At 39.2% G+C, this 15062-nt stretch overlaps 2 protein-coding genes across 8 annotated transcripts in view; one reads left to right on the forward strand and one right to left on the reverse strand.

The window, feature by feature from the left end:
• dnajc4 (DnaJ (Hsp40) homolog, subfamily C, member 4) overlaps positions 1 to 15062 on the reverse strand; it is a 15273-nt gene continuing 211 nt past the window's right edge. Inside the window, exons 1-8 of one of the 7 annotated variants that reach the window (XM_082508036.1) lie at positions 8451 to 8667; positions 7925 to 7989; positions 6057 to 6180; positions 5830 to 5920; positions 5295 to 5476; positions 3755 to 3922; positions 3261 to 3347; positions 1 to 3173 (exon numbers count right to left, since the gene is read on the reverse strand). In XM_082508036.1, the coding sequence (XP_082364162.1) occupies positions 3077 to 3173; positions 3261 to 3347; positions 3755 to 3922; positions 5295 to 5476; positions 5830 to 5920; positions 6057 to 6180; positions 7925 to 7989; positions 8451 to 8479 (843 nt within the window). In that variant the 5' untranslated portion in view covers positions 8480 to 8667 and the 3' untranslated portion in view covers positions 1 to 3076. The other 6 variants (XM_082508037.1, XM_082508039.1, XM_082508038.1 and 3 more) reach the window with 6 other exon arrangements.
• The window catches only part of nudt22 (nudix (nucleoside diphosphate linked moiety X)-type motif 22), a 27815-nt gene continuing 21496 nt past the window's right edge, over positions 8744 to 15062 (forward strand). Inside the window, exon 1 of the transcript XR_014271790.1 lies at positions 8744 to 14863. The gene's annotated coding sequence lies outside the window, so the exon portion shown is untranslated. The remainder of the gene's footprint in view (positions 14864 to 15062) is intronic.

Raw genomic sequence — 15062 nt, forward strand, 5'->3', positions numbered from 1 at the left:
TCAGCCATTATTCACTTTATTATTTACATATTTGCTGTCCATCCACTGTGAGAAGAAAATGACAAGGGGCATTTTTCAAATAAAAAGAGCCCAAAACAAAGTGTCAAGTATAACTGATAAACTGTGGAAAGGTCTTGGGCAACACTTCATATATTTATATTTTTTTGAGGAAATGGTAAAAAGGTGCAGTGATTTATGGAAACATCTACAAACATACATGGAAATACAGTATATAAGACAAAAACAGAGTTTGTATAATTCTAACAAGCTTGAAAGTCAATATTTGGTTTGACCACCTTTATGCAGCCTTAACCTGAAGGCAACATTTCATGAAGTCATCTTCAGGAACGGTTCTCCAGACTTATTGAAGGACATTCAGTGCTCTGCTTTGAACCGTTGGCTGTCTGTTGCTCTGTTCTCTGTTAAGATGATCCCACACTGCTTCAATAATGTTGAGGTCTGGGCTCTGGAGAGGCCGCTCCATCACTGTTAGTGTTCCAGTTACTGTTTTTCTATCCAGGTGTGCTTTCACTGCACTGGCAGTGGGTTTGGAATTATTTCATGCTGAAAAATGAAGCAGCTGCCAATCAGATCCCTTCCAGTTGGTATTGCATCATGGGTCAACATTGGACAATGCTGTTCTCTATTCATAATTCCATTAATTTTGACAACATCCCAAACACCACTGACTGAAATGGGGCCCTGAACCATGACAGAGCCTCCACCGTGTTTCACAAGACGGCTGTAGGCCATCACTGCTGTACCTCTCTCCTGACTTCCTCCACACATCCTGACAATGATTGGGTTAAAACAGAAATTTCAAATTATTTATTCATCTCTTCTTCAGACTTGTTTCCCCTGATTTTCTGGCCAGTTCTGTGTAATTTCTCATACCTCAACATTTATCACCGTTTCCTTTCCTTAAGAATAGTTTCCCGACAGATACACTTTCACCGAGAACATTTCTGATGAGCTTTCAGTGAACAGCAGAGGGATCAACTTCTTTAGTCCTCCACTTTTGCAGCTTTCCCAGATTGTTTAAGGACACACTGCACAACATGACAAGATTTGCCATATTTTGAGTTAATAGCTTTTTGGGAATCACGATGTCGGTGCAAAATACTTTTCTTTGTCGTTGTCTCTTACATGTACACACAACAGTGATTCATCCCTCAAGTTAGGTGCTTTATGCTTGACTCATAGGTCAGTGTTATGAATCTTAACAAAAAACAAAATGTTTCTCTGAAAAAAGTCAGGCACAAAGACTGAACTGAAAATCATTGAAAAATCAGTCAAAGACAAAGTTTGAAAGACCTTCAGAAAGAAACTACCTGCTTGGAAGCAAAATATATATATATTAAAAAAAAAAAAAGCTGCTAGTGACTTTTGCACAGTAGTAGAGTTTACTGATAATTAAAATCATAAAAACAATTTTGATTCCCGAAGGTGGATCATTGTGGTTTGGGAGCAGTTTTATGATCTTTTTAATGCCCAAGGAGGGAAATTAAGGATTTCAGCCCCTCCCATCCAACTAATCAATAAAAAATAATCTCCAAAGAGCATGTCACGCTTTTATTTCAGAGCATGATTCTACACAGTTTCTCTTTGCAGCTCATTAAACTAAAGATAAAAGTCAATTAAAACTGCATCCAGAGCTGTTTTCTTCTCTAGCAGGAAAACTCTTGAGCCTCATCTCCTATCAGTGTGTGTGTGAAGGCATGCTGACACGAGGATCTCAGTCATTATGGCGTGTTTGGGTTATGACAGGGTACTCACACGCCACATGAGGGTGAGGGTGTCTGAGAGCTATGCGGGGACACAGTATGTTATCTCCTGCTGACGTCTCAGGGCAGGGGCCGCTGGTGACAAGAAAACAGAGAGGGAAAAGGGGTGATATCCTTTCTTAAAAAACAAACTTCACGCTGTAGATGCAGGGTTTTACACACCCACACAATTCCTTCCAAAATAAAAAGAAAGAAAGAAGGAAAGAATCCAAGCCTTGACTTCATAATGGGTGTTGCCTTTCCAAACATGCAAATAAACATAACTGCGTTGCTGTCTTCAAAGTTAAAAATGTATGATTCACTTTCACTGACGTGATTTAAAACAAAGATCTGAGATAATTATCTATTTGAATCATTACCGATTCTTCTCTGCTGCTCGTTAAAAGGTAACAGGAAACAAATGACACTATGGGAAGAAATGGTAATAAGCAAGACATTAAATAACAAGAAGCATGTAGAAGTAAAGTGAAATCAAGCAAAGGATGGTTAATGAGATCTTTTAAAGCTTTCTCTCAGATGTCCCAAGAGGGACTCAACAAGGCAGCAAAAACATAAAACAATATAATATATAAAGACTGAGAGGCCAAAATGGTAAATGTTGGCTCACTTTGTGTGTGTGATCTTTCCTTTAAATGCATTTCTCCATAATATTACAACAGTTTGCAATAAATAACTTACTCAGTGGCACTTTTTTCTCCAGATTTTCTGTGTCAAACAAATCGATATTTGTTGGCAGGAAGTGCAGAAAGTCCAAAAATCAAACACTTGTGAATATATATCAGGTGTGAACCAATTTAAACAGCAGCGTCCACACTTGAGTGCTGAAAGACATTTTCTTTTAAAACAACATGAAACATTGCTGCAAATAAGAGTCTCTCTCTTCACAACTTGATCAGCTGTCATGTTGTATTATTCACCGTCACATGTGAGTTCCAGATGCTGCACAGCTGTAACAGAAATGAGGCTGAGAACAATAAACAGCAAACAGCGTGTTCCTGAGACTCCATTAGGGGCAGTTTGATAGAGCTCATTATGGCTCCTGTGGACAAACCGTGAACAAGTTTGGGAACAAACGAGCCCCATAAAATATAAAAGCTTATCCTGGTCAACATCTATGACCAGAGGAACCCTCCCCCTAAACCACACCCACTCCCTGCAGATTTCAGGATCACATCTGAGGGCAGAAAGAGGCGTGGAAACACGTTTAAAAAGGTCAGAAAATAAATAATCTTAAAACACAACAGCCAGCTTGGTCCGCCTGCTGGCATCACCGAGCACAGCTGAAGGATCTGCTACTTGTCGTCTCCAACGTCGGTGCGTTTGTATTTCTCCTTAAACTCCGCGTGCTTCTGACGCAGGATTTCCGTTTGCTTCTTAAAACCATTGACCCTGAAAAACCGCAAATGAAACAGCATCAGAACAACAACATCAGAGAGAAGCAGGGGGAAAAAGGAATCTGAAGCTCAGTGCACACACCTCGCCCTCTCTTTGGCTTCATTGTAAATTTCTATGATGATTCGGTCTTTCTCATCCATGAAGTTAGTGTGAACTTCTTCCAGTTTCCTGAAAGCATCAGAGGGAGGTAGACAATTCCCTTTTAGAGAGCTTAACCTAAGAACTCAGCAGCGCTCTTTATTTATGGGTTTGTACAGCTGTTAGAGGAGCTGCTCACATCACAAAGAAGTGAATCTCAACAAACACATGTGGCACCACGTCAGTGTGTGAAAGCAAACTCAAGGCCGCGAGTTGGGAGGTTGTGCCAACACACATGGCACTGAGACACGTCCGCAACATTCCTCATTCATCTGGATGTGAATGAGCAGCAAATAAAAGGACACAGTGTGGACAACGAAGGACAGGATGTGAGCAAGAGGAAGTTTACCAAATGCACACTTCTTTCTAATATTTACAGTTTAAATTTAAATACAAAATGCTGAATGCTCAGTCGGTATCGTGTGTGGGGTTTTTACTTGAAGAGGACGGCATGGGCTCCTATGCTGAGCATCATAGCGACGACACAATACGCCACCAGGCGGAAGTTCCTCTTCCTCCTCTTCTGCTTCTCCTCGGCCATCATCTCTGGAGTGTGAGGGTGATGAACCTGCTCCCAGTAACGGATGTTCTCATAGGCATCCATGCTGATAGGAAAGGCATGAGAAGATTGAGCGTTGTTTCTGATGTCACTAGTCAATGTAATAAGCACTTGTTGTAATAACTAAGGTTGCTCATTTGATTTGCAGTTACACAAATCGTGTCTGAACTTCAAGAAACATTAAATGAAAATGACAAGTGATAGTCATAGTCTGTATATAAAGGATGGAGCTTCCAGAAGCTCCAGGACTGCAAAGTAAATCCAAAGCAGATTTATTTTTTTATGTCCACCAGGAGGGGATTCCTCTAGCTTCAAAAAGTCCAGATGTATAGACGTTTATGAGCAAATGACCCTACTGATCTCTCACTCGCTGACCTCAGTAAACAATTTCCTAATGAGTTTATGAGCTCAATCTCAAGTTCAAATTCTTGAATACAACACAAAGTTCATTGTCTAAAATACTGGATGCTGTGAAGATGATTTCTCAACCATGGAAATAATTCTGCAATTTATTTGTCTTCTGTGGTCAGTGGACTCATTCGTTTCATAAATGTAACAGATTGTTGATTTGGCCACTGCTAAAGTTTTTCCTTTCTTGCAGAGCTGTTTATTTCGTTTAACTAGCAACACAAGTTTATTTTTTACATCATGGTCTCCTTGGACCTCATAAAGAGAATTCCAGTGACCAGGTACTAAACATAATCTCAACACTGCAAATCTTTTATGTGCTTATTTAGTCCCTGAATAACAGGAGAAAAGGCCTCAGTCCCCCGAAACTGTGGGACTGTGGATAGAAATGTCTGTAATTCAAGTGTGACACAAGTGTAGTTGTAAGACATGCTTTTTTATGGCATTAAATATCGGGGCAATTGAAAGTAAATTCCATGTTGCAAAAGTTGTGAATCAGTTGGCGTATATGATTTAAACATTGTCGTCCCCATTTTTTGTGCCTTGAGAAAGGAACTCCCAGAAATAGATATGCAACAGCGTCAGTCACAAATTCTGTGTTTCTTTTCTAAATCTGTCCCTTGGTGCTTTAAGATGACCGCTGCTCTGGCCTGACATTATATAAAAAAAGGTGAATTTTTCAGATGTGCACTTCAACCTTTTCAGACATTGCCCGTCAGAGCTGTACATGAGAACATCAATGACGGTATCAGCTGTATCTGACATTAAACAGTCTTTACCCTGCATGCTCCTCAGTATAGTCTGTGTGACATCCTGTTGAGCCCATGAAAGAGAATTAATTGAACACATCTGATGCTGACAATCTCCTGTTTTACTGTTATACATGTTAGAAACAACGAAGCCCCAAACACTGGGGTTCCTGTGTGAAATTTGCTGCTTTTAAAGATGACACACTGTTAATGTAAAGTTCATAAGCAGTAACACACTAATGGATGTGGGTGAATCCTCACCTGCCTCTGTAGCTGGGGTCAGTGGAGGCAGATCTGAAGACTTGAGCACCACCATACGGCTGTCGTATTTTGAAGTCGTACTCCTTCCTACTCAGATCTTTGCTCAGCACCCTGTAGGCCTCGTTCAGCTGCACAAACTGGCTGTGCAGTGCCGGGTTTGACGGGTCGCTGTCTGGATGTAGCTGCACAATAAAGGGGACAGAGTCAGCAGCAAATTCTCCTCATGAAGCATGAAAAAAGAAAAGATCTGGTGCAGGTCAAATATGCAACCATTAACAACCGAAAAATGTTCTTACTTTTTATGACAAATAGATTTTTGTTTTGCACTTTGAACCAAGCTTCTTTCTCACCCTTTAATGAGGCCAAAGCCACAAAGTAAACACACATACCCATCCTTATTTAAACTGGGAGCCATAGCTTGAAAACAAACAGTGAGGAAGCCCACTGTGGGAACAGTTAGCAAGCACAAAATGTGCTGTGCAAGGCTGCCCTCGTGTGGCCACATGTTTTATTTAAATCCAAATGGGAATGATACCTTTTTGGATTTGTCAAAAAACGCATTTTTGATTTCTTCTAACGTGGCATCAGATTTGACTCCCAGGAGGTCGTAGTAGGTCGCAGCTTTTCTGCGGTGAGAAAGCAAAGAACTCAAAACCAAGCAGGCACTCAGACCTGTTTAAACACAGAGTACACAAACACAATCATCAAGGTGTTCTCAGCAACTCTGCCTAAAACCTAAAGGCACACATTCACTTTGTCTACCTTTGCGTATAGCTTTGGGAGAACAGCCGCAGTCCACTCTTGCAACACCAAAAACAACTCTGGCACAGACGTAGCTGAGCCTCCAACAGCATGATGGAAATTTTTGGCGGTTCCACACAAGGACCTGAGCAGAGAGGACAGATGAAACAATGCAAAGACCCAAAGCCAAGGCACTAAGTACTAAGTGGGCGGGCTCCAGATACTGAATTTAAATATGTTAAAGTTATAAATGTCTAATTATCAAAAGGAAATAATGCTGGGAAGAAGCTTCTAAGGGACAACGTTTTAACAGTTGTGTAAAAGTAACATCAAAAATCAGCATTTTATTAATTAAAAGTGAATAAATAACTGAAACAAATCCAGAATATCACCGTTATGTGTATCTACAGCAGTTTCCAGGAAGCAACAGAATCAATTTTTTATTATTATAAATCTTGACCTGGAACTGCCTCTGAAGCTATTACTGATATGATATATTAGTAATAAAACATTGATACTAGTGATACTAGAAGGAAAACAAACAAGGAGAAGTAGATTTGAGTCATTATGTAGCCCAGCACCGGAAGCAAATTTGAAATTGTATTGTACTGTATTGTTCCCCAGAGAAAACTCTACTTTTTATTATCGTCAACATTTTTATTCATATTCATTCTTCACAATCATCATCATACTTTTTAATACATATATATATATATATAGATCTATTTATTTTTGTTAAGTTTAACAAAAACATTGCCTCACCTTCAATTTTTAGACTCCTTTCGTATGAGATCGTCAGAGACTTATTTTAGTTACTGGTAAAGATGCTTACGCTCACTTATCTCACCAGATCGCTGGGCAAACAACAGGATTGAGTTGATTCTACTGTATATAGTATTTTATTTTATTCTATTCTGTACAGTTGTGTACTGTATTTATTCTTATTGTATTCTAATTTTTGCTTCATAACTTTTGCACTGTCCACTTCCTGCTGTGACAAAACAAATTTCCCACGTGTGGGACTAATAAAGGTTATCTTATCTTATCTTATTATGCTGAGCACATGTCGAATGTCTCTATGAAATAAATGTTAAGCCTAAAACCAAGGTTGGAAAACAGAAACAGCTGCAGACTTATGTCTTTGCTAACTGCCCATGATATTAATTAAGGAAACTATTGGCCTTGACCAAACAACCACATAACCATAAATCAGCCCAGGAAACCTTCAAAACAGCTCACATGAAGTCTTAGGAAAATCTGAAGGAAGACATACATTTTGGACTAACAGTATTTTTCTTTTAGTTTTACAGCTGATTCTACTGACAAAGACCTCCCCCCACAGCCCTTCATACTGCACTAAAGTAATGAATATGTAAAAAATTAAATGACAGAAAAGCTCCTGTTTTTTCACTACTATAGAATTTTTATTATTATTATTATTATTATTATTATTATTATTATTATTATTATTTTACTGTTGAAAAATATTTATCCAAACAATATTCCTGCTTATCTGGAGTACTCTAGTACTCCAAACTTAATTCTCTCCAGATAAACCCAGTTCCTCCTGGGAGATCCCAAACCATTCCCAGACAGATGAAATATATAATCTCTCTAGCAGGATGTAGGTTTACCCTGGGGTCTCTTTCCAGTTGGGTGTGCCTCCAAAGGGATGTGCCCAGGAGGTGTTCTAAATAATTGCCTGAAACACCTCACATGGGTCCTATCAACAGGCAAAATATCTTAGTTTAGTTTTTATTAGCCTGCACGTTAGTTATTTTTTCTTTAGTAGGTAATGTGTGGTACTAGTCAGTCACTAGCTTGGGTACTTGGTTTAGTTTTAGTCAACTACAACTTAGCTGCAAACTGCCTGTTTTCTCTGATTTTACCTTTCACTGTCTTCCCATTGAAAATGTCGACGTCAGCATCTGTCCCCTTATCTGTGGACACGTGACTGAGGCCCAAAACAAAGGGATGAGGTGAATGACATGTTTTCAAAGGGATTAAACAACTAAAACAGGGGGCAATTTGACACCTTTCACAATCAGCTGAAAGGTCACAACACGACCTGTGTTTCACTTTGACCCACTCACGTTAACTACATTCAACTGCTACAATGACAGCTGGCTTTGCACATCAGTTATTACGTGTAATGTTCACATCAGTGAAGCAGAAAAGCCGACTAACCACATCATGAGATTCAGCTGGAACACTTTGTTCTGCTATCAGAGAAGTGCTAATGCTAGCCGGGTGTACCGGCGTTAGCTCTAAACTGTTGAACTACGTCATCGACAGCTTGTTAAAAACTGTATAACTAGAGGCGTTTTAATAAATACGTAAAATAAAAGTCAAACACATTTTCAAATAAGGAGTGTTGTAGAAGCAGAGCTGACTAAAGGAGGAGAGGTGACATACCAGCGGAGGGCAGTTTCATAACATCGCATAAGCTCGGCGCATAGAGCCAACGTCAGTTAGATCAAAAGTCTACAAAATAAGAGCGCGGGCCTTCAAAATAAAAACACCACCATTTTCGGGATTAAAGAGTAGTTGAGTGATGAACACTGATAAATAAAAAGTAAAACATCAAAAAAGAATAATTTAAATATTGAATACTGGACACATATAATTGTCAATAGAATTGTTTATTGTTCAGCACAATAAACAACTAGAAAGATTTGCATTTCCTGCGAAAATGCAGTGTGGATGCTTTAAAGCTGAAGCTGTATGCAAAAACTAGCTGAAAAAGCTGAAAAGTTGCAGAAATTGTAAAAACTTTGCAGAAGCAAAGGAACTTTGCTAAAATGGAATAACTTAGCAGAACTGCAATATCTTAGAGGAAACATAATACTTGGCAGAAATACAATAGCATAGCAGAACTTAGCAGAAATATTGTAACTTACCAGAAACATGATAACTTCTCAAAAATACAAGAATTTAGGAGAAATAGTATAAGATAACAGAAAGAATATATTTAGCCAAAAATACTTAAGCATTACAGAAACACTATGATTTAGAAAAATAGTACAACAGAGCAGAAATACTGTGATTTACCAGAGATACTGTGATGAACTATGAATATTGAATTTTAAATCAATACTATGTTTTAGCACAAATACTATAATTTGACAGAAATACTATATTTAGCACAAATCTTATAAAATAGCAGAAATAGTATGATTTAGCACAATAGTAATAAGTTAAACAGAAAAATTGGAAAAGCAAAATGGACAGCTGAAAAAATGCTGAACATGCTAAGGGTCCCTCAAATATACTTGTTAAATGAAAAAAATTGGCAAAAAAAATATAACAGCCACACAATCACAAATATGGACACATATGGAAACACACATGCACAGAGAGAGACACACACAAGATCCAATTCAGTCAACCAGTCTAAATATATTGAATTTGAATCTTACAATGAGATCATCCCATAAAAAGGCTTCCTCTCTCTCTCTCTCTCTCTCTCTCACACACACACACACACACACACACACACACACACACACACACACACACACACACAGAGAAGTAAGTTTCTAGCTCAGTCAAGCAGCCTTGGAGCTGCTGAATTTGAATCCACCAATCAGAGAGCCTGTGCACTTTTTCCCGCCAAAACAGGTGCATGCAGCACAGAGAGACACAGGATTTTTGCAGTCTATTTCTCATAATGACGACTCCCCTCAAACAAATGACCATAATTTCCTAACCGTAGGGGCTAGAACGGTCATTCTTACACCGTTTTGTTCAGAAGAGATGGGGGAATCTTAAAGTGTTGACAATTTATCATTAAAATATGAATTATTAAAGATAATTGACTTCTAATGCACCATAACTGAGTAGAGCAAAGCAAAAACTGCCTTGACTTGCCCTCAAACAACGCTTTCTAACTCTAAATCTATTTGGAGTATCAATATCATTCTTTCACCGTAAGAGACAGCAGGCTTTGGTGAACAATCATGGAAATTTTCAGGTCTCTGTGGAAATCCATTAAAAAGATATGACGAGAGAAAAAAGTGGTTCATTTCCAGAGTTTGAAATCTGAAGAAATCTGAGCGAAGGACGAATTTCCTACCCTCAAACAAGTCTAACTCATTTCAGAACGGTAATAGGTGAGAAAATAATTCTTGAATTGTGAGCGTCAGGAGTGTCTGAAGATATACTGGGACAAGCCTTATGTCTTAACTTTGCTTCGTTAAGGAGATATGACGATTCGAATATGCCTCTCATTACAGAAATCAAGCGGTGATTTTGAACAAGCTCTCCATTGACTTTCTATGGAGAGTTTTGCGACTTTGTGTTGGTCTGAGGAGATTTGCCAAAATTCTATAAATCCCACAACAATGATAGTGACATTTTCGGAAACCCAGCAAAAATACCTACGTTTTGATGTATAATTTGTGGAAGTTGAGTGAAGATTGAGCAAGTAGCAAGAAGTTGTTCGGACATGAAGAGAAGACTGCAAAACCTTCAGTGGCAGACTGGAAGCCAAGTGCATAGCAACCATAACAACGCATGTATTTTGTGAAAAATCACAATTTTGCAACTGAAAACTTTAAGAGGCATAAAGGAAAAACGGTAAAAGATTTGAAAAAGCTGAATCATACCTGAATAGCCCAATAATTTGAGAACATTTTAAAGTTTGAATGGTTGTTCTACGTGAAAATATGAGGAAGTAGTTAAGTTTCAGAAACAAGCAAATTTTAGCAGAATTGCAGAAGTTTCCCATTCATTTCAATGGGACAAATTAAGCTTAATATTTTAAAAAGTATAATAGTGAAAAATACCAAAAGACATAGCAGGAATTAGCAGAAATAGCAGAATATTTTAAAATTTGAACGGTGAAAATCGGCTGAAAATTGTGGAAGTAGTTAAGTGCCAAAAAGTGTACGGAAGTCCCAAGAGGAACTCAATAGTGTGGATGCTTAAAGCATCCACACAATTATACTGTCACCATTGTTACTGATATTGAAAGCTTATTGACAATTTGTCCAAGTAAAGAATGCCCTCCCACAAATGTCATGTGACAACCTCATTGGCTTACAGAATTGGGATGTCACACACATTTAGAATCTTACCACCACTGTGATCCTTTGATCCTAAAACCTATAAATAGGGGTGAGACGCAAGAACTTTTAGTCCGTTATTCGCAGCATTTATGTGTGCAGCATTCAAACGTTCGCCAGAGAAGCCTTTTTTTGGATCCTTTTCAGAGTCACTGTTAACAGATTCCAACATGTCTCCAAGAAAACAGAAAAAAAGAGAAAACGTAAAGCCCAGCGCTCCTCTTTGCAATCGAGAAGACGATACTCAACTGCAGAAGATGTGCTTGGAAGAAATGCATGAGGAAAATCTCATGAACAATCACAATACGCGACACCCGCCCCAGCCAGAGTACACCAATTACATCTGGGAAAGTTTTTTTAAACAACGAACGGAGATTATCTTACTGAGAGAGCACTGTGAGAGAAGGACCGATGAAGTAGATAGACTGTTCAGACAGCTTCTTGATAAGGAAGACATTCAAAAGGAGAAAGAAATGGAACTCCTAGACATGCGGGGAAGGATCTTTGAGCTCCAAGCAGAGCTTAATAAAGTACAAGAAAAGCCAACAGAAGAAATCCTCCAACAGAAGAAAAACGAGAAAGAGAGGGAAAAAAAGATTCAGGAGCTGCAAGTAAAGCTTGATCAAGCTCTGCAAAAAAATCAAGAACTCCTCCAAGAGAAGAAACAACTGGTCATAAAACTCCAAGGCGCTGAGATAAATCAAAAAGTGCTGAAAGGAAGGGTTGAGTTTCTTCGAAAGAAAGCGCAACAGACCATGAAAAAGGAAGATACGGATTGCAAGCTTCAGGACAGCGAGAAACACAAGGAAGCCTTGCAAATAAAGCTTGATGAAGCTCTGCAAAAAAATCAAGAACTCCTCCAAGAAAAAGAACAAATGGACATAAAGCAGCGCAAACTACAAGGCATGGAGGAAAAGTACAAAGGGCTTCAGGCAAAGCTTGATAAAACACTGAACAAAAATAAAGAGTTGCTTCAAGAAAAAAAGCAACTAGAAATTAAACAGAAAGAAATGGACTCCAAGCTTGAAGGCGTGGAGGAAAAGTACACCGCGCTGAAAATAAAGCTTGATAAAACAGTGCAAAGAAATAAGGATTTCCTACAAGACAAAGAACAGCATGACACGAAACAGAAAGATCTGGATTGTGAGCTTCAGAACATCAAGAAACACAACCAAGGTTTGCAAGTAATGCTTGATGAAGCTCTACAAAAAAATAAAGAAATCCTTGAAGAGAAAGAAAAACTGGACATAAACCAGAGAGGCATGCAGGAAAAATACAGAGCGCAGCAGGTAAAGCTTGATGAAACGCTGCACAAATATCAAGAGCTGCTTCAAGACAAAGAACAACGGAAAATAAAGCAGAAAGAAGAAAAACAAATTCTCCAGGACTTTGAGAGGAAAAACCAACAGCTGCAAGACCGTTATAACAAACTGAACTCCAAAACAACTGAGCTGGAGGGGGAAAAGAAAAAAGTGCAAAGACAATGCTCAGAGATGCAGAGTAAGCTCAGTGACATGCTGAGAAAAAACACAGAACTGGAGAAACTTTCCAACAACTTGAAGTGCAAAAACACTGAGGTGCAGATGTTAAAGCAGCAACTAGAGAAAACTAACACAGACCTGCAGTGTACACTTCAAGAACTCGAGAGAAGTCAGCAGCTACAAGACACACACAACAAATTACAACAGAGTTATACAGAGATGCACGAGGCAAAGCTTATGCAGGAGGCCAAATGTAAAGAACTGAAAGAAAGGCTGGAAGAAAAACAAGCCAAATTAGAAGAAGTGGAGACAACATGCAGGAAACTTGAGAAGGAAAATACACAAACAATTGATGAGTTAAGAACCCTCGTCCTAGAGAAGAAAGTGCTGGTGGAAAAGATCATGGAAAAGAAGAAAAAACGCTTCCGCTTCTTCTGGAGGAAGAGCACTCCTGCTTTTTCTACTTTTTCCACTTTTTCTTCTACTGATGTCACCCCGTCTTCCTCCTCCACCGTTGCATCGTAATTTTCACCTCTCCTGACACCTCTCCCTCCCCTATAACTCCCCCCCCCCCTCTCTCTTTCACCCTCACCCCCCAACCAGTCCCGACAGTTGACTGCCCCCTCTAGAGCCTGGTTCTGTCATAGGTTTCTTCCTTTAAAGGGAGTTTTTCCTATCCACTGTCGCATCCAGTGCTTGCTCAGAGGGCATTGTTGGGGTTCTCTCACCTCTATCTCTTTCCTCCTTTCTATCCCTTTCCTTTACCCTCTTCTTTACCCCCCACCCCTCCCCTCCTTTTCTATTCCCCCACCTTTTCTATTTCCTTAATAATTGAATAATAAACACAATTGGCTACATTTTAAATGTGTCTGATCCACGTCTTCATTCAAGAATGAATTGTCTTTCTCACGGAGTCATGTGTATTTTGTGTTTTCCTCGGGCTGGTGATCCTCGCGGTCGTTCAGCCCCGGAGTCCAGAGTTTTAGTGTTTTAATCACATTTAGTGTTACGTTTTAGATCACCACAATAGGATATCCATAATTTAGGGTTCAGGCATTTGTTTTAGTTCAATATCGTATCATTCTATGATTGAGTAGTTTACAGAACCTTCAGTCAGCAGCAATAACTTCAATTCATTGACATTTGCAAGCATTCCTTTATACACAGCATTTCAGTCAGGTTGAGGTCTGGACTTCCATGCTGTAGATTTGCTGCTGTGCTTGGGGTCATTATCCTGTTGCATGGCCTAATTTAGGAGAAGCTTTAGCTGTCGGTCAGGTGGCCTCACATTTGACTCTAGAAAACTCTGGCATACAGAGGATTTCGTCAACTGCAAGGTGCCTATTCTCTTGTAGCTGCAGAACAAGCTTAAATCAAAAAATTATTCACTGCTACGAATCCTGGGATAGGGTGGGCCATGAAGGACACACCCGAACCATCCTTCAAATCCAGGTAAAAGGAGGAGGCATTTGTGGGTCACATTTGGAGCAGCCTTTGTCGCCTGGCTGTGATGTAATCGGCCATTAAAGGCAGCCTCTGAATCACAAAACAACCACAATGGACCAAAGTGCTGTACAGTACTGAAAACTTAAAAAAAATAAAAATATATCTACAAAAACATGATACTGAAATTTAAAAAAAAAAAAATCTACAATGTGCTGTACAGAAGATTAAATACATAAAAACAAATAGAAAGAAAAGCCACAGAAAAGGAAAAAAAAAAAACTTTGTACAAATAAATAAACAATAAAATCAAATCAGCTGTCACCAGGGTGTACCCTGGACTGGCGCAGGGCTAACACACAGACAACCAGTTGCACAATTTAGAGTTTCCACGCAATCACAGGAGAACATGCAAACTCCACACAGAAAGACCCACAATTTCATACCATAAGGTCACCATTTGCCCAACAACTTCACAAAAGCTGGAGAATTTATTGCTGGACCATGTACTCTCATGTGCCAGTTAGGAGTAGAGAATTGGTTTTAGTTACAATGAAACCATTTCTCTTTTAACACATAAACAGTGTGGATGCTGAAGAGCTTCATCTGTCATGGAGGTGACCAATAACCCAATGGTCACTCTGACAAAGCTCCAGCATTGCTGTGTGGAGTATGGAGAACCTTTAAGAAGGACAATGACTTCTGCAGCTCTCTGCCAATTAGGCCTGTATGGTAGTGTGGTGGCGCGAATGAGGGATAACCGGGGACGGCAACTAAGATGTTGACAACGTCACCTGGGGGAGGAAGTTACACCCCAGGAAAGATTCCTCTATCCAATGTAAGTGTTACACTGGCTACCAAAGCCCACAGACTCGTTATTAACAGTAGAGAGGAGACAGATGAATTTTACAAATTAAAATTTATTAAGAAGAACTACTAAAAGCATAGAATTGTAAAATCAGAAAGGTACCTAAGGTAGCAGGGTTGAGACGGCAGGATAGTTAATTAAAAACACTTTATTAACAACTGATGATTAA

Source organism: Aulonocara stuartgranti, assembly GCF_965226115.1.
Source record: "Aulonocara stuartgranti genome assembly, chromosome: 2".
Classification (NCBI taxonomy): Eukaryota; Metazoa; Chordata; class Actinopteri; order Cichliformes; family Cichlidae; genus Aulonocara; species Aulonocara stuartgranti.